General features: G+C 34.5%; 1 protein-coding gene across 5 annotated transcripts in view; it reads right to left on the reverse strand.

The window, feature by feature from the left end:
- Nucleotides 1–24,571, reverse strand: part of ZRANB3 (zinc finger RANBP2-type containing 3) — a 210,242-nt gene that overhangs the window by 16,283 nt on the left and 169,388 nt on the right. For all 5 annotated transcript variants that reach the window (XR_008911173.1, XM_007494093.3, XM_007494092.3 and 2 more), the window contains exons 13-15: nt 16,773–17,193; nt 13,830–14,054; nt 6,637–6,728 (exon numbers count right to left, since the gene is read on the reverse strand). Coding sequence is in view for 4 of the 5 variants with exons in the window: in XM_007494093.3 (XP_007494155.1) it covers nt 6,637–6,728; nt 13,830–14,054; nt 16,773–17,193 (738 nt within the window). In the remaining variant the exon portion in view is untranslated. The remainder of the gene's footprint in view (nt 1–6,636; nt 6,729–13,829; nt 14,055–16,772; nt 17,194–24,571) is intronic.

A 24,571-nucleotide genomic window follows, 5' to 3' on the forward strand; every position in this document is an offset into this window, starting at 1 on the left:
CACAATTTATATCTTCCACTATTTTAATCACTACAGTTTAAGACCTCAACCATTTTAAATCTCACACTTCCAGTACTAGTTCTGTCTTTGTAGAATATTCTCCTGATTCTACCCATTTCACTGTTTATTATGTTGTACAGTTCTTTCCAGGTTTTAAAAAAATCAGTCTGTTCACTGTTTCTTATGGCATAGTAATTTGTTCCACCATTCTCCAAATGGTGGGCATCCTCTCAGTTTCCAATTCTTTGCCACCACAAAGAGAGCTGCTGTAAATATGGATTAATAAAATTTTAAATTAAATATGAATGAAGTCTCAAAACTTTCATATGAGGACTACCATGAGTTAAGCATTATTGGATACAGGAAAGATGAGTGGAAACTGACTTGACTTCTGGTTTCAAATAGGTTCAAGTGCCAGCCCCGAAGTTTAGGCACAAGACAGCCAACTTTAGCCATGTTACTTAACTAGTTTGTTTTTTTCTGTAAAATAATAATATCTATATTATTTATTTTATAGAATGTTGCTAGTACCAAATGAAATCATACATACAAAAGGATTTATACTCATAAGTATATGAAAGTGAGCCATTTTCTATCATTATTCAAAAGCATAATACAATGCTCTGCTCAGGATTCTCCATTCCCATTTATTAGGAGTGTAGGTAATAATCTCAAGAATAAAAAAGTGGTAGTTAGGAACATTTTGCCTTTATTAGATAATGTATTTGATAATTAGCTCAAATAGTTATTCTAATAGCAGAACAAAAAAAATCAGCTTACATAGTATTTTACTGTTTACAAAGCACTTTCCTCACAGCCATGGGAAGGAAAACATTTTGGACTTTAGAGGTGACCTATATAATGCATATACTATGCAACACAAATGGGATAGATTATCTTTGGTATACTGACATTTCTAACCAACAAAGACCAAATATATTTGGTACTTAACCATCAGATGACTGGAATTCAAGAATTTAAGTGACTAAAATATATCACACATCACATATGGAAGTTAGTTAAAAATAAATAGTTACTTTTTTATAAAGAAAAGACAAGAAAACCAATTGTACAAAGAATAGTCAAAACCAAAGCATCTTTCATATTGTAATAATTCTCACTGGTGTGTAATTAACAAAAATTATGCTTGATGTCATGGATAAAGTGCTGGAACAGTAGTCAGGGCAACTTGAGTTTGGAACTCTGGGCAATTCAATCACTCTGGACATCAATTACTTCATCTGTAAAATGTGGGGTTGAACTCTGTGACCTCTAAAGTCCTTTCCTGTTCTTTTTAACTTTTATTTGAAAATTTTATTTAATTAGTTAACTTAAGATATTATTCCATGGTTATAAGAATCATGTTCTTTCCCTCCCCTCCCTCCACCCACCTCCCATAGCTGACACACAATTCCACTGGGTTTTATATGTGTCGTTGATCAAGACCTATTACCATATTATTGATATTTGCACTAGTGATCATTTATAGCCTACATCCCCAGTCATATCACCATTGACCCATGTGATAATGCTGTTGTTTTTCTTCTGTGTTTCTACTCCCACAGTTCTTCCCCTGAATGTGGATGATCTTCTTTCTCATAAATCCCTCAGAATTGTTCTGGATCATTGCATTGCTGCTAGTAGAGAAGTACATTACATTCGATTGTAGCACAGTGTATCAGTCTCTGTGTACAATGATCTCCTGGTTCTGCTCCTTTTACTCTGCATCAATTCCTGGAAGTTGTTCCAGTTCACATGGAATTCCTCCAGTTCATTATTCCTTTGAGTACAATAGTATTCCATCATCAACATATACCACAATTTGTTCAGCCATTTCCCAATTAAAGGGCATACTTTTTTTTTTCCAATTTTTTGCCACCATAAAGAGCCTGGCGCTGAATATTCTTGTACATGTCTTTTTCCTTATGATCTCTTTGGGGAACAAACCCAGCAGTGGTATGGCTGGATCAAAGGGCAGACAGTCTTTTAGTGCCTGTTGGGCATAGATCCAAATTGCCCTCCAGAATGTTTGGATCAATTCACAACTCCACCAGAAATGTATTAATGTCCCGACTTTGCCACATCCCCTCCAGCATTTATTACTTTCCTTTGTTGTCATGTTAGCCAATCTACTAGGTGTGAGGTGATACCTCAAAGTTGTTTTGATTTGCATTTCTCTGATGATAAGAGATTTAGAATATTTTTTCATGTGCTTATTAATAGTTTTGATTTCTTTATCTAAAAAGAGCCTATTCATGTCCCTTGTCCATTTATCAATTGGGGAATGGCTTGATTTTTTTGTACAATTGATTTAGCTCTTTGTAAATTTGAGTAATTAGGCCTTTGTCAGAGGTTTTTGTTATGAAGATTTTTTCCCCCAATTTGTTGTTTCCCTTCTAATTTTGGTTGCATTGGTTTTGTTTGTACAAACCCTTTTAAATTTAATGTAATCAAAATTATTTATTTAACATTTTGTATTTTTTTCTAACTCTTGCTTGGTTTTTAAGTCTTTCTCTTCCCAAAGATCTGACAAGTATACTATCCTGTGTTTTTTACTTATTTTACTAATTTACTTATAGTTTCCTTCTTTTTATTCAAGTCATTTACCCATTCTGAGTTTATCTTGGTGTAGGGTGTTAGATGCTGATTTAAACCCATACTATTATCTCTCCCATACTATTTTCTAATTTTCCAAGCAGTTTTTGTCAAATAGTGGATTTTTGTCCCAAAAGTTGGGATCTTTGGGTTTCTCATAGACTGTCTTGCTGAGGTCACTTACCCCAAGTCTATTCCACTGCTCCTCTCTCCTGTCCCTTAGGCAGTACCATATTGTTTTGATGACCACTCTTTATAGTACAGTTTGAGATCTGGTACTGCAAGGCCACCTTCCTTCACATTTTTCTTTTTCATTATTTCCCTTGATATTCTTCATCTTTTGTTCTTCCAAATAAACATTCTATGGTTTTTTCTAATTCAGTAAAAAAGTTTCTTGGTAGTTTGATGGGTATGGCACTTAAAAAGTAAATTAGTTTGGGTAGAATTGTCATTGTTATTACGTTAGCTTGTCCTACCCATGAGCAACTAATGTTTTTCCAATTATTTAGATCTAGTTTTAATTGTGTGGAAAGTGTTTTGTAGTTGTGTTCATATAGTTTCTGTGTTTGTCTCGGCAGATAGATTCCTAAGTACTTTATATTGTCTAGGGTGATTTTAAATGGAATTTCTCTTTCTAATTCTTGCAGTTGAGATGTGTTGGAGATATATAGAAATGCTGACTACTTATATGGGTTTATTTTGTATTCTGCAACTTTGCTAAAGTTGTTGATTATTTCCACTAACTTTTTAGTGGATTCTTTAGGATTCTTTAAGTAGACCATCATATCATCTGCAAAGAGTGATAGCTTGGTCTCCTCAATACCTATTTTAATACTTTCAATTTCTTTTTCTTTAATTGATACTGCTAGTGTTTTTTAGTACAATGTTAAATAATAGAGGTGATAATGGGCATCCTTGTTTCACTCCTGATCTTATTGGGAAGACTTCTAATTTATACCTATTGCAGATGATGTTTGCTGATGGTTTTAGATATATCTGTTTATTTTTTTTTTAGTAAAGGCCCTTCTATTCTTATACTTTCTAGTGTTTTCTTTTTTTTTTATATATTGTTTTATTTGGTCATTTCCAAACATTATTCATTGGAAATAAAGATCATTTTCTTTTCTCCCCACCCCCCCCATAGTCGATGTGCAATTTCACTGGGTATCACATGTGTTCTTGATTCGAACCCATTTCCATGTTGTTGGTATCTGCATTAGAGTGTTCATTTAGAGTCTCTCCTCAGTCATATCCCCTCCACCCCTGCAGTAAAGCAGTTGCTTTTCATAGGTGTTTTTACTCCCACAGTTTATCCTCTGCTTGTGGATAGTGTTTTTTAGATCCCTGCAGATTGTTCAGGGACATTGCATTGACACCAATGGAGAAGTCCATTACCTTCGATTGTACCACAGTGTGTCAGTCTCTGTGTACAATGTTTTCCTGGTTCTGCTCCTTAGACCGCAAAGTAGGAAGATAGAGACAGGATAGAAGTTTAGATACCACGAGGGGGATGACGGAGTCAAATTGGAGATATGAGGTGGTCAGAATGAGTCTTTATTAATACCACACAGGTCAGAGAGATGAATAGAGAAAGATTAAGCTCCTGCAAGGACAGCCATCAGCTAGCCTGAAAGGGAGAGAGCGAGCGAGGCGGAGCTTGCTGGGCCATAAATACCCTTTGCTACGTAGTACATAGGGATGACCCTCATTGGTCAATGACAAGGCATAGGTGTGGTTTCTCTTAACCAAGTGAGAACAAAGAAACTTGTTTTCCCGCCTAACCTGGGAGAAGCTGGGGTCAAGGGTCAGAGGCCTCCCCAGCCATGAGCAATACTGCGCATGCTCAGACTGGGCATGTTCTCTTTTAAGGCAATCTGACTGCTACAAGCTATGAATTGTTTTCATCATTTTGGAAAGTAACATAAAATTATGCTAAATAAGTGTGACCATGAAAATATGGTTTCAAGACTGTGAATTGCCAAAACTGTAAAGATAATTTTAATGTCTTGATTTTTATCAAAAATAAGTGGTCGCCATGGAAAAATTCCCAAATATGAAAAATACCCAAGTCAGCTGGGTTTTATGGAGATTTTAATTAATATGAATGAAGGAATTAAGGGAAGGGAGAGAGACAGAGTAAGAGGAAATAGTAGGAAAAGGCTAGGGCCTAGGCCAAATGGCCTAGGCCTTTCTCTTTAAGAGAGAAAACTAAGTCAGTCTTTTATCCACTCACCACAAGATTTTGTCCCAAGCAAACTCTAGTGTTGAGAGACCCTCCAATTCAGCTTCCAAAATCAACTAAGTTCAGAGGCTCCAAGCTCTGAGCTCCTGACCTCCTTTTAAAGAGAATTTTCTCCTATGTCACCTCCCCTAAATTTTCACATCTACCAATCACGGTAGACGTTTTCCCCAGGACTGTCCATTCTTAGTTCACATCTTCTTTTGTTATCACCTTTTCTGATTAGATTATATCTTCTGAGTATTTCACATCTCTTTGCTAAGCTTGCCCTTTGTAAGTTGCTTGACCTTTTAGTGATTAATTTAACCTTTATAGGTACTTAGCACCCTTTTGTATTAGATCTAAAAATTGACCTAGCTTAAGGTTTTGGCCTCACTATAAGTAGGGACTTTTTCAATGTTCAGTAAGGATTTTTACAACTTTACCTTCCCCTAAAGTATGCCTAAATATGGGTGGAGTAATGTTAAAATTCCCAATACATTCCTGATCAAGTACCTCCATTGTTTAAATGGGGAATAGCCTTAACCAAATGTTCTAAGGCAGAGTCTGAGCAGTTTTACGATTCACATAAGTAACTAAAATCCTATTGCTAGGCATATATTCTAAAGAGATCAATGATAAAAGGTTCCATATATGCCAAAATATTTATGGCAGAACTTTTGTGCAGGACTAGAACTGGAAACCAAGTGGTTGCCCACTGGTTAAGAAAAAGCTAAACAAGTTGTAACACATACATTTTATGGAATACTATTACACCACGATAAACAATATGATGCAAACAGAGAAGCATATGAAGACCAATATATATGGTGCCTATAATAATGTAAATGGAAACATTAACAACAACAAACCTGAATGCTATGAAAATATATGACAAGAATTGAACTCAAAGGAAAAACAGATGATGTATTGGTTTTTAGTTTTGCTAAACTTTTCCCTACCTTTTTTTTATTCTTTGTTATGAGGGATAATTCTCTTTGATAAGAGAGGATATAGTAGGAATTCGAAAGTGATATAAAAAGAAATCAGTACTTTTAATTTTTATAAAGGATACTTATAATGCAGATAAAGTAGCATGATGATCATAAAGACGGGGGGTACAGAAATGTGATTTCATTGATATAGGAATGCTAATGAATTGCCTAAAGCACTAAGAGGTTAAACAAGGTACCCAGAGTCACACAGTCTGTTAGAGGCAGTTCTGGACTTCAGGTCCTTCAAGGCTGCCTCTTGCTATAATTTTGTCCTGAGAGTGTTAGTCAAAATTTTCTAAGTTGGTAAAAATGTAGCTACCAAAGCAAAGCAAAATGAAAAAAATCTGCAATTAAATTTCAGGTCAGCCAACTCCAATGTGGCTAATAAGCAAAGCAACTCAAATTGTTAAGAAATACTGCATTTATAAGTAGTTGGTAATTTGAAATCCAAAACTAAAAAGGAAGCATTCACAGAATTAATGTCTTGTTGGCAAGATCACCCGAATACTGAGAATAGTAATAATAGGGATTTTGAGAACATGTATTAAAGACTCTTAGTAGGAATAGGGAAATAGAAGAGACTATGGGGCAACATTATATAGTTGAAAGAGTGCTGCAGTTGAAGTTATGGGGGAATTTGGGTCCCAATTCCACCTATGATACTTATCTCAGTTTCTTTATCTGAACAAAAAGGATAGTAAAAACCATAGGGATGAGGAAACTGAGGCAAACAGTTAAGTGATTTGCCCAGGGTAATACAGTTAGTTAGTAAGTGAAATAAAGTAGACTTTCTAAAACAGATATGCTAAATATCCCAGCAAAGCTTACCTTAGTATAGAGGTGAATTCTGTCTGTATTCTTACTGGCACAAAACATTAGAACATCATATACAGGTAAAGTGTCTGAATTCTTTAATTGTTCTATAAAGAAAAAATAAATGTAATTTGAACACTTGTCTAACAACAGGAGAAAAATATGGTATAATAGAGAAAACAATAAGTGTGGAGTCTGAAAACCTAAGTTCAAATCTAAGTCTGTCTACTTAACTACCTATTTGATCCTTGGCAATTCCCTTAGACTTCCTGAGCCCCAGATTCCTCCTTTGTAAAATGAAGAGATTGGATTAGATGGCCTCTCTGGATCTTCTTAGTTCTAGGGTTTATGATTCTGTAGCTTAAAATGACAGCAGAAACATGTATATTGGGAAAAAGGAGGAATTTGCTGCCAGCATTAGTGAATAATTGATATTGAAAGAGACTTCCTAATACTTTTCCTAGGGAAGTTTTGTTTAAATAGTCTCTGCATTGATGAAAAAATTAAGTTTTTTTCAAAACCCTCTGTATTTTTCTCTTTAAAACCCAGAATAGCAGGCAACTCTGGGGTGGGGCATTCTTCACCTTTTCTTTGCAACAGACTTCTTTGGTAGTTTGGTAGAGCCTATGGGCCTTTTCTTAGCATTAAATGTTTTTAAATGCATAAAATAAAAATAATTAAGATTAAAAAGGAAACCAATTATACTGAAGTTTAATTATCAAAATATTAAAAAAAAAACACACTGCTATAGACTCCAGTTAAGAATTCCTACTTCTAAGTATCTCTAAGTAACCTTTAAAGTTATATCTGATTCTATTTGTTTGTTGTCCAACTAGGCAATGGACATGTAATTCTTTTTATACATATCCCCCCTTCCACTTCAAAAATTAAATCTATGTTTATTATTAAATATATTTACTATTATGAAAATTATAGATCATACTTTGAAAACAGAATTATAATAATTCCAAACTTGTTGATATATCTATTGGTAACTCTTGGTATTGGCCATTTGGTAAAGTGGTAAATTGGTAAAACTCATTTAGAGCCACATTTATTTTGTCTGATGATGCTAAGAAGTAGGATTTAATAGCCAGGCTTTACAGGAGATGAAGATTAGATGCAAAATATAAACATTTTGGGAGATCCTTCAATCTTTCAATATTACTAGGATGCTAAATAGAAAACACCATAGTTTTGACAGGCTAGATTATCTTGTCGATCCCTTCCAGTTTTAAAGTTTGTTGACTTTCTGAGGTAATATATTAAATAGCAACTTACTGGTATGAAAATCTTAATGAAATCACAAAAATGTGCCCTACACTGGCCTAGATATACACATCCACAAAACAACAGAGTGGGCCTACGGGAAAACAGACAATCTGGGAAATTGGGTACTACAATGGGGAAGGAGTGCCAGACCTGGAGTCAGGAAAACTGAGTTCAAATCCAGCTTCATACACTTAGAAGCTGTGTGATCTTGGGCAACTCACTTTGTCTCCATTTGCTCCAGTTTTCTCACCTAGGAAATAGAATATCTATCTCCCAGGTTTGTTGTGAGGATCAAATGAGAACATTGTAAAGCACTTAGCCCAGTGCCTGATAAGGCTATATGTAAAGGCTATATAAACTACTCTGTGCTAGGAGAAGGAGGAGTACTAGTATGGTTTAATAAACTTTTTACATTTGGGCTCTCTTCAATTTTTATTTCTGCTCATATTTCATGGGACTCTGTGAGAACTCAAATTCCACATGTCCAGAAACAGAATTCGTCATCTTTCTCCCCAAAACTCTTCTTTTTCAAACTCCTATATTAATGATGAGGGCATGGCTATCCTCCCGCTCACCCAAACTTGCAATCTTGATGCCATCTTCATCTCCTCACTTGGACTTATCCTCATTCTTGGCTTTCACAATGCCTCTTGTACACAGTTCCTGCTCTTCTTATGTAACCATCACCCTGATGTGGTTGCTCTTCTCCCCATACTTGCCCTACTGCAATAGCTTTCTGGCTGGTGGCCCTGCCTCTATTCTTTCTCTCAACTCCAATCTATCCTTTACTCAGCTATCAAACTGATTTCTCTGAAAATGCACCACATCATATCCCTACTTAGTAAAATTCAGTGGTTCCCTATCTTTTCTAGGATCAAATAGAAAATTCACTGTTGGCTTTTTCAAAAGTTTGGTCGATACAGTTTGTTTTTATATTATAAAATTTAGATATTACACTTCCTTTGTGAGAGATCTGTTGTAACAAAGCAAAATAACTAAGTAAAAGTTAAGATGATGAGCTTATTTGAAAGTGCATGCAACATTTTACATCTATAGCAAAATCCTAACCTCTATTTTTTTAATTAACAAAAATCTATTTTCTCTTCCTTCTACTTTCTACCCCATTATGAAAAAGAAAAGAGAAACAATTTTTTTTTAGTAACAACTATGCATAGTCAAGCAAAACAAATTAGCTCAATGGCTGTATACAAAAATATGTATGTTTCATTCTGCATGTTAAATACACCATCTCCTGATTTTATGCCTTTTAATTAGCTGCCTCCATATCAGAAATGTTTTCCCCACTTCACTTCCACCTCTTGCTTTCCTGGAGCTTCATCTCATCTTTTGCAAGAAGCATTCTCTGGTCCCTAAGCATTGCCAGTGCCTTCCTCCTGACATTATCTCCCACATATACTGTATATATCTTGTATATACATGGTCGTAAGCAAAGACCGTGTTTTTGTTTTCCTTTGTATCTTCAGTGTCTGGAGCTTAGTGCTAAATGCATAATATCTGTTGTTCTCATTAGCAGAATTCAGCATTTGGTACAGACAGATGCTGATGTTTTCTTAGTCTACTAGTCAAAAGGACAAGAGAAGAAGGAGGTACAGCTATGAGGGAAAATGATGACACTGTTAAAAGTGCAGTTTTGGGGACTTCTGAAAAATATGTGTAAGTCTGAGTGAAAGCATCTGACACCTAATGAAAGAACAGTTAATTATTCTTAATACATAGGTTGGGGAATGGAGATTAAATGAAGACTAAAGATAATGATCAACAAACTGAAATGATTAGATTTCCATTCCCAGATGAACATTCTCCTGATCTGTGGTATTATTTTATTATTAGAAGCATTAGAACTTTGGATTAATTTCAAACTTGGGAATAAGAAAAAGCAGAGAAACACAATAGTATCTTTATGACAAGACATGCTGCCTATTTAATGGCCATTAAAAAGTTAATAGAGGTAAACATGGTCTGGTCTGCTTCATTCAGTTAAACATACAATAAGAATTTGCTATATGCAAATTACTACTAGGAACCAGGGATAGAAATATGAAAAATGATACTCAAGGGGTTGAATTTGTATCCATAAGGAATGAGTTTGAATTCCATCTCTGCCACTCACGATTTGTATAACCTCGTCATTGGAACTCTGTGGAACTAAGTTTCCTTGTTTGCAAAATGAGGAAGTTGGATTAGATGACCTTTCAGATCCCTTCCAGCTCTTGACCTTGATCTATGAGGCTATGTTTCTTAATAAATTAGGGTTTACTCCAGTGTGTAGAGTATACATTTGTAAATCTTGAAATTTCTCAGACTTGTGAATGTTAAAAATTTCCCCATCGGGGAATTCTCAATTGGAACAATTCCCTACTGGGAACATTCCACGTTTGGATGTGAGTACTCTACTTGGATCAGAAATGGGAGGACCTCTGCTCCACCCATACTTGGGACTGCTTTGGGGGAGATAACTCCTTGCTAAACAATGAAAGTACTTTAACCCATACTTATAATGAGGCAAAAAGTTCTTTAAGCCATGCCTATTTTTAGAATTAATACAATGGGGTGCTAAGTACCTATTAAGGGTCAGGCAACTTGTAAACTTGCCAGGAGCAAAGAGGTGAAAACTTATTCAGAAGTTTTTCTGGTTCAAACTTACTAAAGGGATTAGTCGACCCAGCAGTGAATTCAGAATGGGTTGTCCCTTGGAAAACGTTTACTGTGATTGGTAGATGGAAGAACTTAGGGGAAGTGACATAGGAGAAAACCCCCTATATAAGAAAAACAGAATCTCTTATGAAGCAATCCTTTTGGACGAATCCTTTTGAAGAATCTCTTATGACAATCCTTTTGGACGATCTCTGGAGAGAGGTTCTGGAGAAGGGAAGCTCTTGGAGGACAATCTCTAAGGAGGTCTCGCTGGAGCTCCTCTGAGTGGACTCTGTCCCTCTGAAAGCTCTTGAGAGAGGCCCTTTGAAACAGTCTCTGGCTGGAAGGCTCTTTGAGAAGGACTCTGGCTGGAACTATCTCTGAGGAGACTCTGTCACTAGAATCCTTGCTTAGACAGACCTTGTGGTGAGTGATAAAAGACTAACTGATCTCTCTCTAGACTCAGGTCTAGGCCATATTGGCTTAAGGCCCTTCATACTTATTTCCTTTTTCTCTCTTTCTCTCTTTTCTTTAATTCCTCATTGTATTATTAATTAAATTCTCTATAAAACCCAGTTGACTTGGGTATATTCATAATTGGGAATATTTCCCTGGCAACCACCTTATATTTGATTTAAAACCAAGACACTGTAGTGAAATATATTTTCTGCGGTCACAAATTTACTCACCCACTCTTATATCTACTATAATTTATATCTTCCACTATTTTACTCACTACAGTTTACAACCTCAACTATTTTAACTCTTACAGTTTATACTCTTAACTCTTTTAACTGCCACAGTTTATGGCAGACAACTCTTTTAAATATAACAGTTTATGCTCTCCCACTATTTTAAATCTTACACATTAAAAAAGGATATGTGGTCATGTGTGATAGAGCTATGATCAACTGGAGAATAGACAGACTTTCAGTTGTAGGATGAGAAAGAAAACTCAGGAATAGCATTTTTAGGTAATAGTAAGTCCTAAAGTGAAGAATTTCAACAGAGAAGGAGATGGATGGGAGAAATCTCTTGAGTTTGACAGATATGATCATAGTTGTGCCTTAAGAACAGTGACTTTCATAATGCTGCCAATCCTTGACAGTTGGCCCATTTTTGGACCACTTTTTTTTATTTGAACACTGATATTTGATAGTCTATTGCTAGATAATTTCTGTGTATACACCTATGTGAATATTTATGTATATATAGGTTTATATATGTATACTTATAGACATCAGAAGGAATCATCCAAAAAAGCCTAATAAATTTAAAATATTTTAGTGTCTTCTGTAGTACCTTGAAACATACTGTCACTTGCTATATATTTAAATAGAATTGAAATAGTCAATTTAAAAAATGTTATATGTAATAATCTATCATGCCTACTAACTGTCCAAAAGAGTATACCAGATACCATCAATAAGAAAGCCCCAATTGTCTGAATAGATTGGGGTAGGTTGGAGTTGGGCAAAATAATTGGCCATGGATCCTTTAACAATTTATTAGATTCATTTTATGTGTAAGGATTAAATGCCATTGATCAGATTCCATCACCACCACCAACAGTAATAATTGATTATATGGACATTTAAAGATCTGAAGATATAACTCTTTTACTTAAACAAGCCTACGGAGGCAGGGAGTGCAGATATTATTAGTCACATTTTATAAATGAGAAAATGAGATTGATTAACTGACTTGACTGTAGTCAAATAGCTGGGATTTGAAACTAGGTCTCCTGGCTATAACATCTGTGCTTGTTCTTTTAAATACTAATTTACACAAAGATGGTTTAAGAAATTAGAAGATGCTGTAATAACATCTATTTTAATGATATATTTTGGTGTACTTTGCCTCCTCAAATACTTTCTGAAGCAAATAAGATATAATTAATAGCAGATGAAATAGAGTAATACACAGCAATATTAATAGTACAAAAATTTTCTTTAACAAATCTCTCTAATAAAGGCTTAATTTCTAAAATACATAGTAAAATAAGTGGAATATATATGAACACAAGTCATTCTCCAATTGATAAATGGTCAAAGGATATGAACTGGCAGTTTTCAGACAAAGTACCTAAAGCTCTCTTTAGATATCTAAAAAAAATGCTCTAAATTACTATTAACTAGAGAAATACAAATTAAAACAACTCAGATGTGCCACGCCACACCTATCATATTAGCTAGTATGACAGAAAAAGGAAAATGACAGAACATGGAGAGGATGTGGGAAAATTGAGACACTAATGTGCTGCTGGGGGAGTTGTGAACTAATTCAGTCATTTTGGAGAGCAATTTAGACCTATGCCAAAAGGGCTATAAAACATTACATATGTTTTGACCTAGCAATACTATTAGTAGGATTGTATTCCCAAAGAGATAAAAAAACAAAAAGGGGAAGGACCGATAAATAAAAAAATATTTAAAATACTTATATCTTTTTGTGGTGGCAAAGGATTAGAAAGGGAGGGGGATACTCATCAATTGGGGAATGGCTGAATAAATTATAGTACATGACTGTATTGGAATACTATTGTGCTATAAGAAATGATAAGCAAGAGGAGCTCAGAAAAACCTGGAAAGAAGTAGATGAACTAAACCAAAGTGAAATAAGCAGAACTAGGAGAACTCTGTACAAGAATAGTATTCAATGGATAACTGAATAACTTAGTTATTCTCAGTGATACAATAATCTCAAACTCTCCCAAAGGACTCCCAATAAAAAATGCCAACTGCTTCCAGAGAAAAAAACTGGTAAGACTGTAAATCCAGATCAAAGCAAACTTTTTTTCACTTTCTAAACTTTTTTGATTTGTTTCCTTCCATAAAAAGATTAATATGGAAAAATGTTTTACATGATTACACATGTAAAATCTATATGAGATTGTTTACCATCTCAAGTAGGGAAAGGTAGAAAAGGAAGTAGGGAGAGAATATGACACTCAAAATTCTTTGAAAAGTGTTAGAAACGATTTTTATATATAATTATGGAGAAATTAAATTTAAAAACATTTAAAATAGTATATGAAGAGAAAGAAAATGTTTAAATGTTAAGGACTTTGGAGACCATTTATTTAGTCCAACTAACCATCTTGTTTTAAACATGAGGAAACTAAGGCCCAGAGAAGATATGAAATCTGCCCAGGGGCATATAGGCAAGTCAGATTGGGGATTTAAACTTAAACTCTCTCATCCTAAAGTCAAGGCTCTTTCCCAGGTACTCCATTGTTCAATTTTTTTTTCAAAGAGACTAAATAAAAATGGAAAATTCACCTTGTTGGGGTTTTAGTCCGTCTCTCTCATCTTCATTTTCACTTTCTGCTTTTTCTTCCTTGCTTTCCATGAACTGTTCTGTTACTGATTGTTCAAGGATTTGCTGCCCACAGGAAGAGTTGGTTTCAATTTGCAAGATAGTATCTTTCTGGGACTCATTAACCTGATTTCCTTTTTCAACCTGGATCCAGTTATGATCATCTATTTGTTTCTTGTTCAGATATGCTATAATTAAAGGATTGAAAAATCAATTAGAAATTCATTGATAAGCATTTATTAAATTGCTAATTGTCAGCTATTGGGGTGGAATGGGATATTTAAAATATAGGAGAAAATTGTAACTCATTTTATTCTAAGCCACAGAATCACAGCATCTAATAGATAAAAAGAAACTTAAAGTCAAGCTTGAAATCCCACCCAAATCAAAAATCTCTTACTCAATTGACTTGATGAATAATGACCACGTTTCTTCAAAACATAAAACTAAATGTCAGATTGGTCTATTCCACTGTTGCAAAGCTCTGGAGTGCCAAAGATTTTATAAAAAGAGTAATATTCTACTGTATAACTTCTATCAGTAATCTTAGACATGGCTTCGAATATGATATGTAATAAATCCAATCTCTTTCACAGGATAGGTCTTATAAATAATGGAAGACTGTTTTTGATTCTCCATGGAGCTTTCTGTTTTCTAAGCTAAATGTACTTTTATAATATTTACAATCAATTATACACCTTATTTCATTTACTCTTCATGAGATCCCAAGTAGATAATACATAGCATTATACTCATTTCATAGAAAACCGAGGCTCAGAAAGTGAAGTGACTTGTTCAGGATCAAGATAAATGTCAAGGCAGACTTAAATCTATTCTTTTTTTTAAACTTTTACTTTTTAACAACTCTTAAGACAGAAGGGCTAGGGCTGGGCAAACAGTGTTAAATGACTTACCCAGCTAAGAAAGTGTCTCTGAGGCCACATCTGAACCCTTATCTTCCTGATTTCAAGCCTAGTTCTTTATTCACTGTGCCTAAATCTACTCTTAATCTAATAATGCCTTTTCTGCTATAAGCATCACTGCCTCTAAAAGAACTAAAAACTAAATAAAAGTTATCAACTGTTTCTTGAAAGTAAAAAAAAAAAAGGATTTATAACTTCATTTATTTGTAACTTCAAAAAGACCTTGGCACAGATGGGAGTTTAAACAATAATGACTTAAACATTAGAACTGAATGCAAATTATGCCAAATTACTTATAATGCACTGAACAAGTGATTCCCAACCTTTCTAGAATCGTGACACCTTTCCACTGTTTGATTTGCTAACAGCTGTCCCCTTCCAAATGTGCCATATGGCATGTATTTTTTAAATGAAAGTAAATTAAAATTAATTTTGTTTTTTAAATTATTTTTTTTTCCATGCTACCCCTTGAGTTAATTGGAGACATCCTAGGGTGTCAAAAAAAAATAGCAGTGGGAATTACTTCAATAAACAGTAACTTAATCTTCATTAAACTAATTATTTTAATTTTTATGTAATGACATGATGACTACTAATATGAATATTCTTTTTCCCCATCTTTAATTATGCTGATAAAGTTAGTGAAAAATAATTTAAAATGTTGTTCAAATATAAGTGAGACAACCTGCTTATGACCTTATCATTCAAGAGGCAATTTCAGGATTAACTTTTGATAGCACAAGGGAACAAGAAAATATTAACCAATATTAAATTCCAAATTATGCTGCTGAGTCATTTATCTCATATACTTTATGTGCTCAGAAATTATTTTAGAGGCAAAGAGTACTTTATTTTTATGTTTATAACAGTTGGGAGTTGAATGGAATCATGCTAATTGCTATAGGGATGGTCTGTGAAATGAGCTTGTGGTTCCAATTTAGTTTGCAGACAACAGGTGTCCACATTACAAATACAACTACCCAGATGGCAGACTCTGTCAATTTTGGCAGGAACACCAAGAACCGAAAGAGAAAAGACTTCACTACAGATTGCATTTAGCTTTAGATCAGAACTAAGAGACCCTGGAGGGAAGGACAGAGAGGAACTCAGAATATTACGACCCAAATAGCTGACTCATTGGTTAATGTCAAGAGCTCTGAAGCACCAAAGTGCCAGATAAATCAGTTGTATGATTATTAGAACTCATAAATAAAATTTGCATTTCATTTTCCAATGTTGTCAACTTGGCAGTTTCCACAATCATAAAAATATACTTAAAAATTATGAAGCAAAAGGAACATTAATAGCATTTTTCATAAGACAACTATGTAGCCATTCCCCCATAAGGTACACAGTATAAAAATATACAGTCAGCAGTTTAGGCCATCTTTATTTCTGCTTTAAAATCATTTTTCTGGTTTTAAAAATATAATAAATTACTAAAACAGACTATCCACTTGAGGTTCTTTAAAGAAATGAAACCTGGGGGAATTTTTATTATTTCCCACACAGAAAATTCCACACCTCACAAATTTTGGAAGCAAAAAAAATCCAGAGAATTATTTATCTATTTAGAATATAAAAATCTATAATTTCCCTTTAAAAATCATACTATCTACAAAGGAAAAGAAAACAGCAGGTCTCTGACTATAAGGCATATTTGCTGCCATGGCAACAGAGCTTCTATTCCTGCCCATTGAATTCGCATCCTGCTGACATTAATCAGAAATGTCCATTTGTGCCAAATTAATGCCATGTCACAGACACTTGGGAATATATATTCTTGACAGAAGTGGGAGTTTTTCACATTCCAAAAGAGGATAAATTCACAGGGTCTTCACTCTGTGAAGGTTTTATTCTAGTATTCTAGGCTCAAGTCACCGAGCAGTCTCAACTTAAGCTTTGATAAGCTAATATACTCTAAAAGCAACAGGTATCTGATCTAGCTGGGAGCAAACAGAACTACCTCCCACCTCTACTCACCAGTACTGTCTTGAGGGGTCTCACACATTTCACAATAAGTCAATAATGAACTATTAACATAAGTGCAGAGACCACACTGCCAATCTTTTCCAAGGAGGGATATTTTGATTGAGTTAGACTTTTTCTCCTGAACTGTTTCTTTTATAAACTCAGCTTTTGTTGAACTAGACCAGGTTGATCTTTTCTCTTTTTGACTGGAATTGCTCTGAATGACGACTGATTTCCATTTTTTAGCTTCAGGTTCAAAATCACTTTCATAGTCAATTGCATCCCGCTTAGCTATATTTCTACAGTCCAAGGCCTTCTCAGTCGCTTTTTCCTGACGTACTCTTGATTCATCACAGGATGCTATTGTGTGTTTCTTCTCCTTATGTTTTGGTGAAAAGAAGGATCGGATATCATGCTGTTTTTCTTTTTCAAACTAGGAAAAGCAGATAGATAATTCAGGATTGTAACAATCTTTGCTTACACAAAAACATTTAATAAATACTTTGTTATTAGCAATATTTAAAATTTTATCCTATTTATTATAAATCAATTAATTTTATGATTCCTTGGTGAAAGAAGAAATTAAGTTTTATTATCTTTTCTAACATATTAGAATACTATAAAAACATTTGTGTTATGAAACTTTAAAGTATCTTGCTTAGAAATAATCTCTGCTGGGTTTATGTCAGAGAAAGGCCTTAATAAACAGTTAGAAACCATATATTTCAATATCAATAATATGATCGGGAAAATGTTTCCATGTTCAAACTAGGAAGAAACACTATGTCCCAATATTTGGGGCAATTATATTAATATTTTTTTAACTTAAAGGCATTTTGTTTTTATTAATGTTAAAGCATCCAGGAGTAGGGGATTTTTTTTTTCTGCTTTTCAAAAACCAAATGCTATATTCCTATGAATGTCTATGAAGAAGTATTCAAGTATAAGACTGAACTTCACATTTGGAAGGTGTCAACTTGAAATCTAGAAACCTCCAAGTTTAGTTAGCTTGAAAGCTGGAGAGTCTCAAGTTTGACCTTGTCCCATGAGAAGTTTCTCCCAAAAGGAGATCCCAGACTCACTAGTTTCAGAGTAACAATAAACCTTAAAGGACTTATAGGTGGAGTTAGCAGACTCAATGGGAAGTTAAGTAGCCTTTCCTTCTGATAGTTTCTCTTATTATGTCAAAGTCCTTTCTCAGGTAGCCCAGTCCATGGCTGGATCTTTCCCTTTTGTGTCCAATGTAAAGCATCAGTCTCTCAATGATAATCCTGTTTTGGACTTCTCATTTCTTTGTAGCCATTGTAAAGCCAATCAACCATACTCCCTAGTCTCCAGTTCCCCAAGAGGTATATAAGTTCCCCAATTTTTATGGTTTGTCAGAGCTATCATAGAGTGGTGCCAGGGCCTTCAGCTCTGTGTGGTTTGGTGTGTGTGACTCTATGTGGAGGCCTAAATATTTGAACACTATCCCTCTCCTGATTAATGATTTGGTTTTTCTGACTATTTAATAGTTCTGTGTTTTTTCCAAGTTAACAAAGGTGATGGAGACCCATTAGCACAATTAAGAAGCAATATTCAGAAGATCATAAGACTTAGGGCTAGAAAAGACTTCAGTGCATATGGTTCAGCATCTTCATTTTAAAGAATGAGAAAACAAAGGGCATTACCAACGATACACAAGTGGTAGAAGTTAGTAGCAATGCCACTGGCAATAATTCTAGTGTTGCTTCCAAACCCGTGGTTAATTTACTGAGCCCATATTTAGGTAAAGTTGTGTAAGCTCAAGTTGTATTGAAAGGTCATTATAGAATCATAGGATCCCAGAGTAGGAAGGGACCTAAGAGAGCTCATAGTCCAATCATATCAGACCAACATTTCCGGTAATATCCATAATAAGTAGTTATCCAGTCACAGACAGAAAACCTCCAGGGAGGGGAAAACCCACTATCTCCTAAGATGGGCTATCTATTCTTTCACAGGAATAACAATAGCACCTAACTCAGGGTTTTGCTGAGGAACAAATGAAATCAGAACATAAGCAAGATACTTTAAAAACCATAAAACATTAATATAAATGCTTCTTGTTATCACAGTTGTTATTATTATTATTATTATTATTTTGGAAAGTTCTAATTGTTAGAAGCTTTTCTTTAAATCAAGCTGAAAACTGACTCTAGTTAGCTTCCACTTAGGTTCCGAGTTTTGCCCTCTGAGACCAAGCAGTATAAGTTTAATCTTTCTTCCATTTGATAATGCTTCAAGTACTTGGCAGAGAGATATGATGACCCTCTGAAGTCTTTTCTCCAAGCTAAGTGTCCCTGAGTCCTTCTCTGATCTTCATGGAATGGTCTCTTAGTACTTCACCAGACTGGTCACCCTCAGTATTCATTCCAGTATGCCAATGTATGTCCTAGAGAAGGTGGTAGCAAAAAACTGCATAGTACAGAGATGGACTGCACCTGTGATTTCATCAATTCACTGGAACTCAAAGGTGAATTCCCAGGGGAATGCTGGTACCTTTCTATAAATGTATAGTCTTACAGAGCTGCCTAGAGGGGCCAAACATGGGGCCTTCAGGCAACCACAGCACACCCAAATGTTTCTTGAACTAAATTAAAATGTAACTGGGAATATTTAACAAAATAAATTTTAAAATACAATAGGCCACAGATAATGTGGTTTTCCTGAGCTTAACTCTGTAAAATTTGGTTTGACAAATATAATAATGGTTTAAAAAATGTTTGAGGTTGTCCTATATAAAATTAATTTCAAGTCAAAATGTTGTTAGTAGCTCTTAATAATGTAATTTAATATAAATATAGTAAAAGGAGGGAGATATACGAGGGAAGTAGAACATATTTCCTAGCCTACCATGCTAGAGCTCCTATCTGAAGAAATTCAGCTTACTCCCTGACAAATTTCTGATCTCCATGTAGATGTCCTGTAGACTCAACAAGTGTCTCACCAGAGTAAGCCTCTTCCTTCAGCTTGAGCCACAACACTGAATCTATGCAGCATAGAATGCTTCTTCATCCAGACTCACCAATGCTGAATGTATCTTTGTAAAGTGCCTTACAGAAGGAATCGTAGAAGAAGCCTCCCCTTCATCCAAATTCCTCCTAAAATCCTCCTCAGTAATCCTTGGGCTGGTTTTTTATAAGTGTTTCTCCACATCATTTCCTGTCTCTCTCCTACTTCACAGGAAGTAATCACAATCTCCCAATTTGCTTGGCACTGCCTAGGGGGAAGTGCTTGTGGTCTTTGGGGGTGGGGTGAAGTTTTTCTAGTAAAAGGCTAAGTAAGTGTGAAAGGAGGGATACTTCAAATTCTTGATTGATTAACTCAAAATAAACAAAGAGTTTTAAATTCTCTTTCACAGCTCTCTATTCATTATGCCATGTTACCTTTCAAAGCAGAGCATATGAAGAAAATTTCCATAATGAACTTAAGTCTGCCTTTGCAGTGTTGCTAGGCAAAGAGATTCAGGTTGTTTCTATACTGATAAAATTATGAAATATATTACCACAGGCTCTCCCAAAATAATACAGAACCTTTTACTTGTGTAGCTTTTTTTTCATATGCTACTCAAACATTTCAAATCAGCTTAGAAAAGTTTCAAAATTTATGTGAAAATATAAAACAATAGAATATAATCAAGGGAACTGAATAAGTTGGAAAAAGAAATTCAACCAAGTTTTAACAAAATAATCCTAAAAGAGAGACACAGAAAGAATATTTTAAATTTAGGATCTTTAATTGACTAATAGAACTAATAATAATAATAGACTAATAAAACACATTTTAGTAGAAAAAAATGAGAACAGTAATAAACAGACTAACCTAATTTGATCCTGAAAAGAAAAGAGGAGAGATAATCAAAGATAATGTTTTATATTTAAAAGAAATGTAGGGAAAGGAAGAAATTACCTGAAAATCAACAGCAATTTTGAGTGAGCATACTTAGTATAAAAATTTTTATTTAAATATTTCTGGTTAATCTAAAGTTCAAGTATTTTGGTAGGTCAATTTGCTTGGTGACTTGGTTTAATTATATGATTAAGAGAGTAGACTGAATTGCCTTTGTTAACAGCAAAATTCTTGAAATAAACTCCAGTTTCTCCCTGAAACAAAGGTATAGACCTTTTGTATACCAATATTCTTCCAGGGATGTTGTATGGCTGTGAGTCACAGAATATTAGTTTTAGAAAACTAAAGTTGATGGTCACCCAAAGGGCACAAGAATGGCATAAAACCGAAGAAGAGATTATGTTGCAGAAATGGCATAAAGGATGTTATTAAAGAAATGTATGAATGAAAAACAAGATGGCTAGCAAGAATATAGTGAAATCTAGTGGATAGATTGTAGGCTCCATTAGTATCCTAGTGAAGTCAGAAGTAATCCATCCGGCATTGTAGATGGATCAAATACGGTGAATTTATAAAAAGGAAGGAAATAAAAACCACAAAATATGGGCAGGAACATAGTGGTTGTAATTTACCTCACTGGAGGAAATATGAGTATCAGTAAGATCATAAATCTCAAAGTGCTGGAGTTTAGGAGTAAGTGAAATTGCAGATTTTATGAAAAGATTTCTTTTTTGTATTCCCAATCTATTAGGAAAAGCATTACAGTGACCAAGCAGCAGATAGGTAATGTCAATTTAAAATGATTTATAAGTTAAAGTAATTTGTGTTGTAATACTTGTTCATACAGAATAATGGTACTACAAAATTTACCCTTTTCTGGAGTTGTAAATATTAATGTGTTTCTGTTGATAGCGAAGATTATTATTCATTTTATCACTATGTATTACAAATCCTAGTGTAACTCTATGGTCAGTTTTTACTAATTTAAATGCTTCAATATAATTACATAGGTTGCAAGAGTAAAGACGTTTTGATAAGTACAGAACAAGGAGCCGGAAAATACTTGTATACCATATTTCCTTAAAGATGAACCCTTTCTGGTTTTCTGATAAAGAAATCTTTTTTGCTTGATGATGGGTCAGCTCATTTAACCATGCATATTTATATGAATGCTGAATTTCATTCATTGCTATGAGACTCATTACTTTCCTCAATGAAGTATCCTTTTAGACTCTTTCCCTTTTAAAAAAAAAATTCATTTTTAAAAATCCTTACCCTACATCTTAGGATCAATACTATAGATTGATTTGAAGGCAGAAGAGCAATAAGGGCTAGGCAAGTGGGGTTAAGTGACTTACTCAAGGGTTAAACAAACAGCAGGAAGTATCTGAGACCATATTTGAACCCAAGAACTCCTGTCTCTAGGCCTGGCTCTCTACCCTTTTCATCTTGGGTCTCTATCAAAGAGTAGTAGAGTAGTACTTTGTTTCCTTTCAAGGACATCACAAATAAGAAAGCAATGGCATGGTCTAGGACAATGGCTTTAGAAAAACCTGAATCTGAATCCTATCCCAGGAATTTACTAATTGTGTGATACTAGATAAGTTTTTCTCAGTTTCCTAGTATGTAAAATCAGGTTAATAACAGCACCTATTTCAGAGTTGTGAAGATCAAATGAAATTTTCCATGTGCTTGTGTCTGTGAGCTTTATAAACCTTAAATTGCTACATAAAAGTTAACCATTATTATTGTTACTATTATTATAGCCTCACTAATTTTGAACATTATAATTTTAAGTTTGTGATATTTCAATTTTCATCTTCTTTGGCAGGGGTCAGCAAACTACTCCCCAGGGTCCAACATGGCCCAATGCCTGTTTTTGTACTACCACTGTATTTAAAACTATAAAAACCATTTTTAGCTCTTTAGCTATATTAAAAATAAGTTGGAGGCTACTAGCAGTAGTTTATTTACAGTTTATCCCTTAGTCTGTGGAAAAGTGTTCCCGGAGCAAGTTGACTGTAAATAAGATTAAAAGGAGGTTTAATCTTCCTAAAAGAACTATTCTTCATTACTTCTGAAGTCTTTACATAAAATTAATTAGCCTCTCTAGACTTCATTTTCATCACATGTCTCTTCTCATTCCAGTCTATTGTTCACTAAGCAATTAAAGTGATCTTTCTAAGAAGCAGACCTGACCAGGTCACTACCCTATAGATTTCAGTGGCTCTCTGACACCTCCGGGATCATACATAAAGTCCTGCATTTGGATTTTAAAGCCCTTCACAGACTCTTCCCTTCCTTTGCAGTATTCTTAAACTTGACTCCTTTCCAGATACATATGCGTTCCAGGACCCCAACATTCTGACTTCCTTCCTGTTCCTTGCACAAGACATTAACCTCCTAACTTCATGCCTTTTCTCTGGTTGTCTCCATGTTTGGAATTTTCTCCTTTTTCTCCTATAACTACTGGATTCTCCAGATTCCAGCTAAAGTTTCTCCCATTTTCTCCAGTTTCTCCATATCCCACCTTTTACAAGCAGCTTTTTTCAGTCCCCTTAATGCTAGGGTCTTTTTTCTGTGATTATCTCCTTTTAATCCTGTCTATATCTTGTTTATATACAGTTATATGTATGTTGAATCCCCCATTAAATTGTAAATTCCTCAAGATTCAAGAAAAAAACAACTTCGTAAATGTGGAATGGAACAAATAAATTTCATACTCAGTTTATATGACAGTGGTCTTTTTTTTAAAGTAGAGATTCAACTTATCAATATACCAGGAATAGAAACTTCAACTCCAACTTATTCTGTTAGCTCTTCTGGAAGATATCATGAAATATGTATACAATAAAACCTTTGTTTTTTCCTTTCTATGTATCCCCAGAATTTAGCACAGTGCAAAGTTGTTTAATTAATGCTAGTTGACTTGATTTTGAATGAATGAAAAAAAACCACCACATTTTGTAAAACATTCTAAATTCAGATTTTCAACTACCTCAGACTGGTCTTCTCTCCAATTAGTCCAAATTAATGAGGTTTTTTGCATATATATTTCATGTTATTTTCCAGAAGAGATAACAGAAAAAGCTAGAGTTAAAATTTCTATTCCTGGAAAAATGATAAATGGAATCTCTGCTAAAAAAAAGACCACTGTCATATAAGCTGAGTATGAGATTCTCTTGCCCTATTTCACACATAGAAAGTTTTCCCTTTGATGAAGTTTGAAGTTTCTTAAAAATTCTCCTATTATTTTACCAAATGCTTGCTCAGGATTTATAAAAATAACAACAAAGTACATTTTCAATATAGGATTCTTATTGGCTTTAAAAAATGCAAGCATTTTCAGTCAGTTTCAGTAAGCTATCAAATCATTTTTAGAAGAACTTCCTTTCCTATTTAAACAACATCTAATTTAGGAAATTCCCACTTGAGACTCTATATGCTGGAGGGCAGTTTAGAATGAAGGGTACCAATGATTGACAGTAATCAGAATACTGGGGAGAGTTTGGACCCAGACTGCTCTGTAAGAAATATGTGATAAGAAATTGAGGCTTGAACAGAGAACACTCAAAGTAAGAGTGAGATAGATGAGAGTTTAGATGCACAGAAACTAAGAGAATATAGTAAAAATGCCATTACATTTTAGGGAGAGAGGAGGCAGAGATTAATTAGCAGCAATACCATTAATTCATGGGATTCTGGGTTAAGAACTAGAAGGGGCCTCAGTGCCTATCTAGTCCAAAGCCATCATTTTAAAGATCAAGAACTGAGGACTAGTGGGTTTAAGTAACTTGCCCATGCTGACACAGCTAGTAAGTGGCACAGTCACAAACTGAAGTGAGGTCTTCTAGACCCAGGGCTCTTGCACTGCACTACCTGCCTCCAAATTCATATGGTGAAGAATATAGCAGCCACAAGAGAGAATAACTTGGTCAAGA

The sequence above is a fragment of the Monodelphis domestica genome, chromosome 4 (genome assembly GCF_027887165.1).
Source record: "Monodelphis domestica isolate mMonDom1 chromosome 4, mMonDom1.pri, whole genome shotgun sequence".
NCBI lineage: Eukaryota > Metazoa > Chordata > Mammalia > Didelphimorphia > Didelphidae > Monodelphis > Monodelphis domestica.